This window comes from Octodon degus, unplaced genomic scaffold (assembly GCF_000260255.1).
Source record: "Octodon degus isolate 3935 unplaced genomic scaffold, OctDeg1.0 scaffold00107, whole genome shotgun sequence".
Classification (NCBI taxonomy): Eukaryota; Metazoa; Chordata; class Mammalia; order Rodentia; family Octodontidae; genus Octodon; species Octodon degus.
The window spans coordinates 5,543,810-5,549,809 of record NW_004524683.1 but is presented as its reverse complement, the minus strand read 5'-3'; the positions used below and the strand labels follow the sequence as shown (position 1 = coordinate 5,549,809).

Sequence of the window (6,000 nt, the reverse complement as noted above, 5' to 3'; positions counted from 1 at the left end):
CATTAAATATTTTCATTATTTTGAAATCTTTTGGTAAAGAGTTCTTTTAATGTAAAAAATTTAAAAACTTAGAAAACTATAAAAATTCTGATAATCCTTTTCAAAAAATATTTTGTTCACAGATCCTTAAAATTTAGCCAAATTCTATTTGAATATCAGAAGGGACATGAGGCTTTAAACTTCAGCCGTATCAAAAGCAGGTTTCTGTACAGGAAGATTAGAATTATGCTACCCTGAAGTCCATGATCTCCACTTCCAAAGGCTTTTCCATACATCACCATCAAATCATAGTTTTCTTCAAAGAGATATACAAAGCTTTCCAAAGGACATAATTTCAAAGGAAACTTACTTTCCATTACAATATTTTAAAAGGAAAGAGTAAGTGGGAGTCTTCCTTTCCATAAAGAATATTTGGTTCTCTCCTAAAATTCTACTCTGTTAATGTCAATTATAACCAAAGTGAATTTGTAGAGTTATTACACTTTCCACTGTGTAAGAGGAAGAAAAATGGGTACATAGATGATTTAATATGGCTTTCATAATGGAGCTCGATCTCTGTCAGGTTCAAAGAATGAATAAAGCAAACTGTATCAGTTTTAAGTAAATTTTCCATTTCATTGGAAAACTTGCTTACATTTACTTTAAATTACTAGAAAACCATTCAGGTAGGAAAATTAATGATATAAGCCAGAAATTTAATGACATTTCAGAATAGTATTTTAGCAGAATAGGTTTGACCAGTTTCAACTGCAAATGTTTAAGAGAATACATACATGTCTAATTACAAATGGTGGTTTATCTGTTTCTTTTTTGAATTCATAGGGTCCTAAATTTAAATGGGCCAGCCTCCGCCTGGTGTCTTCAGATAGTTCACACATGCGTCTCTTTGTGTAGGGAGATGGAGAATGTGATTTTGAAGAAATTGTAGGCTGTTCATAGTTTTTTGCATTTATGCAATATTTACTTCTCTCAGGGGACTTGGTTTTTTTCTTTTGGGATCTTGACGTTCTGTTTGGTGGTCTGCCATGTGCTTTTTCAACTGGAACTGAATGATAGGTAAATTTATCCTAAACATAAAAAATAATAATCAATTTAGCAGGCAGAGATATTTTCTAAAGTTTTATCATACAAGAAAAAAAAAACTTTAAAAAGTAATTTAACAGACACACAAAATCTATCAAAGCCAACTAGATCAGTCCTTCCCATATGTGTCAATCCCGGAGGAGCAGGAGTCAAATCTATACTCTCCTACATAACTTCACACAGCAGTTAGTTACCAAGCTATGTTGTACAAAACTTACTTTACTCTAACAAAGACTTTATAGGTTCATTATTTAACTATTTTAAAAATCCAGGAAGCAAACTCAGAAAAATTTTTTTTCAGTATACTGAAAAATTAATGCAAACTTTGGTTATCATTTATATTTAAATAATCAAATAATCAACTATAATGTTTAAGAGGACCATGTTTATGATCCTCTTAATGATAAGAATGCACATGCATAATTAGTTTATTATGAAATATTTATGAAGAAAATTGTAAAATTAGGTTTCATATATCATAATAATCATATATAACACATACAACACAAAATCGGAAAAGCTTTATACCTATTTTAATGAGATATGTTACTTGCATTAACATAAGGTAAATAAGATTTTATGGTCCTTTCCAAGCTATAACTTCACAATTCAGTAATAGGTAACCATATAATTTTAATTCTGGTTCTAGAATTTTAAAAGGGTAACAATATACAAAAGGCACATTGTAAAATTTAATAACTGGTACTTTATCTTCTGGTAAAATTGGTTATCAGTACAATTTTTTTTAACCTGTAATACTGGAGATTGAACTACATTCCAAAGCAATTTGTAAAGTTTTATTTGATTAGTATGTGTTTGCAATACATGAAGTTTGCCTTCATCTTAGACAGGAGGTACATACATGTGCATCACTCATCTTGATTCTTTTTTATTGCTTTCCCCTATTTTCATCATTACTGTTAATTATTCTTAGCGTTAGTTCATTTTACAATGCATATTTACTTTCATTGTGGATATGTGGCGCACATATATGACACATCTTAAATGTATATTCCCTTGACTCTCAGCCCCCAGTCTCCTGGACACTTTCCAATTTGTGAAAATCTAGAGAGGATCTCACTAAGCTGCCCTGGCTGGCCTTGAACTGGTGATCCTTCTGCCTCAGCATTCCGAGCAGCTGGAAACAGACATGTGCCACACCAACTGGTCAGTATATAATTTTGAAATTTAAAAAACATGGAGCTGGAAGAGGGGGCACATTCCTGTAGTTTGAGCTACTCAGCAGACTGATTACTCAATTACTACTGAGTACTGATTACTACTCAGCAGGTGCATTACTTGATTCCAAGTGTTGGAATCAGCCTGAGCAACACAGTAAGACCTCATATCAAAAAGTTAAATTTTTTTTTCATAGCTTCAATTTTGCTACTGGGATGAGACATTACTCAAATACTCTGCCTTATAAATGCCTTAACATTTGGATTATGAGTAATGTACTATTTCCTCATGCATTACCTATACAGAAACTTCTCAGAATAAAAGCATAATTGAAAATCACTGAATGTTTTCCTACCTTTAATCATTTTTAGAAACCGTCAAACCTATCTCTCTCTCTAATTTGTCAATCCCCTTCCTATTTATTAAGAGTGTCTAAGTAAATAAAATGCAGATCTAAATACAAGGGAGAAAGTAAAAAAAAATGTTTTATGGTGGAAATACCTAGGAAACAAAATGTATTTTCCTAATTTAAAAAAGCTTGTGAATTTCTTACAGACCAGTAGCATCAGATTATTTTGTTTTTCATTCTTTCTATGTAGTGCTTGACCTTTCCCCATTTTCTTCAATGACTTCAAAACTAAGAAAAAATTTCTTCCTCTACCAATATACACCTCTGTGATACCACACTGACTTACAGAACTAAGAAATTTTAGTATGATAAAGTATCTTTGCCAGTTACCAAACCATTAAGCAATGAATCTTTCCAAGACTTTGCAATTGGAGTAGTTATTTCTCAGTATTCATTTCTTTGTTCTGATTTTTCATCATTATACAGATCCACTGCATCCCCAAATGAGAAAATGTCTTGTTCAGTATCCACTTCTGTGACATCACACTGACTCAAAGGAGTACGAGATTTCAGTGGGATAAAGGACCTTTGCAGTTTACTAAAACATTAGCAATGGATCTTTCTAAAACTTTGCAATTATTTCTCAGCTTTAATTTCCTTGTCCTAATGATTTTTCATTACTATCCAGATCCACTACATCCCCAACTGACAAAAATCTCATGCTCATCGAAATCTCTCTTCCTCAATTTGCCTCCTTTACTCTCACTGTATTTGTTACAGTAGTCTGTAAACCTCTTTCCTCAAGGCCTTTATAAATTTGTAGTTGAACTCCTAATGATCCATTTTATCAATGCTTGAAGTTCCTTCTTACAACCTACCTCGAATAATAGCAAACATATGTCATCCAATGAGTTAGTGAGATTTGTTACACTGTGAAGCCTGTGTGATATGTTTAACGAATATACTAGTAATTATTAATATTAATTTAAAAACTATACTTTGCAGTAGGTAAAATGATTAACTGACTACAAAAGATTATTTTATCTCAGAAAAAGCACAATATGTCAAATTTTTCAGTCCAATAAATTAATGCACATTTCAAAATAAATGTACAAAATTAGTATTATAATTAGTATTTGTAAAATTAAGTTCTTTTACAAAGTATAGTAATGCATGCCTCTCAAAAATAAAGTTTTATTCTCTTTAAAACTGTAAAGGCTTTTCTATAATCATTAAAATTTTAATTGCAACTAATATGCACTTGAGGAAAAAAGTGGATTTACCACCTGTGGTAAGATCAAGGACTAGTAACATTTGAATTTTAGTTAAAAAGCAAATACCTTTGTGCCTGGATAGTGTTTCCTACTTTAATTTCAACTGTAATCTTTTATATCCTCCATTTATCTTAATTTTTAAAACTAAGACTTATTATTAGATGATATAGATATTGATTTTTATTAAAAACTTTAAATGCAGTGTCTATTTTCTGTATATTTAACAATTTTTCATGGTTAAAAATATAGATTAAAATGTTAACTATGTTATCTACTGCAAACACACAGTAGTACAAAATTAAAATTAAAAATAATCTTAGAAAAAGTAAAAAAGTCATTAATTATATTATGTGCCAGCTATGCATACATTCTTTAATCTTTATAGCAACTTTATGTGACAGTTGAACCAGAAGGTTTCTAAGGCTTATTTTCTGCATTCTTCTTCTTTCCCCTTTTTCTGTCCCTTCACTTTCCTTTCTCTTCCCTTTCTTTCCTTCCTTCTCTATTTCCTTCCCTTCTTTCCATCATCTCTTCCTTTCTTTTTGTGTTAGGAATCAAATCCAGGACTAGAGCTCATGCACACTAGGCAAGCACCCCACCAGCGCTAAATTTGTAGCACGACAGCATATTTTGTAATCTACAATTTATTCTGTCATATTCACCTTTATAAAAACAAAATAACAAAAACTGAAATTCCAAGTCAAAACAAGATAGAGAGTCTTGCCAGAAGTTCACATGTGCAGAGAAGTTAATGGGCAGCTTTCCATGTACAAAGGTTGCTCCAATGTGCTGTATACTTCGAATGCGTGCAATTTTCTACGTGGATGCTATGCTTCAGACAAAAAGTTAAAAAAAAAGAAAACTTTTCTACTCATCACATTAGGCAAGCTCTAGCATGAAGAGAAAACTTGTTAGTCAGGAAAAACATTTCTAATAATTGACAAATGTGGACAGTACACCTCGCAAAAACAAGCACCGTAGAAAAATAAAAATAAAAATAGCTCAGTGGATTACAGAGCTTGCAAGCCGGTGCAGGGGCCCAGGGTTCGATCCCCAGGCCTGCCATGCCAGCCCTGCCCCCAGGGCACATTGAGATGGCAATGGCAATTGAGATTGGGCAAGGTGGCGCGTGCCTGTAATCCCAGCTCTTGGGAGGCTGTAAACAGGAGAATCACTATGAGTCCAATCTAGTAGTGAGACCCTGAACACCTTGTAGATCTTTCCTTAAAATACAAAAACACCCAACAACAACAACAAAAAAAAAACAAGCTCCTCATTTGGCATGCATGGACTATCAGATCTCTAACATCTGTGTTTCAACCTGCATTTAAAAAATAAATAACTACAGTCTAACTCAAAAATGCTATTCTGTCTTGCTAAACAAAGTAAGAATGGTTCATTAATAATTCTATAACTAAAGTCAGGTGTGGTAGAGGTCACCTATTGTCCCAGATAATTGGAAGGTAAAGTAGGATGATGGCCTGTGGCCATAAATTTAAGATTAGTTGGGTAATACAAAGACACTATATCAATAGTAAAAATAATAATAATTCTGCAAATTATCTTTCTTACCTCATAGTTATCATCCCCAGCACATTTAATTAAAATTGATAATTAAGTAAATTAACATCCCACTGCTCCCATGACAGATCCAGTTGTGTCCTGTTTAACTCCTCCAGGCTTCACATGTTACTACTGCCTCTTCATCACAAACAGATCATTGTTGGTCACAATGCAACTACACATGAGTGATATCATTGCATAACTTATGGACAGGTACATAAGTGTCACAAAACCACCACATGACTCAGTAAAATTGACTAGAATGGGCTACTGGACTCAAGTCTCTCAGATTACTAAAGGTGCTTTAATAAACATAGATGGTATTTAGGGTAATATCCACACTTCCTTTGAGCTGACAGTTTCTTAAGACACAGCACAATAATCCCTTAAACAATGAGAGATAGGAAATCACACTCCTTAAACACTAGTATTTCAGTCTGACAACTTCTGTTACATTCTAAAAGGTATCCTTTGATCTTTTTACATTAACCTCTAACTTCTTGTACATGATGTATAGAAGCTTCCAGTTTAGTTTTCTATGAATTTCTTAAT

The 6,000-nt window shown here is 32.8% G+C and overlaps 1 protein-coding gene across 2 annotated transcripts in view; it reads right to left on the bottom strand.

The window, feature by feature from the left end:
• Window positions 1–6,000, bottom strand: part of Spata6 (spermatogenesis associated 6) — a 123,003-nt gene that overhangs the window by 71,844 nt on the left and 45,159 nt on the right. For both annotated transcript variants that reach the window (XM_004639150.2, XM_012516475.2), the window contains exon 7: window positions 774–1,067. In XM_004639150.2, the coding sequence (XP_004639207.1) occupies window positions 774–1,067 (294 nt within the window). The remainder of the gene's footprint in view (window positions 1–773; window positions 1,068–6,000) is intronic.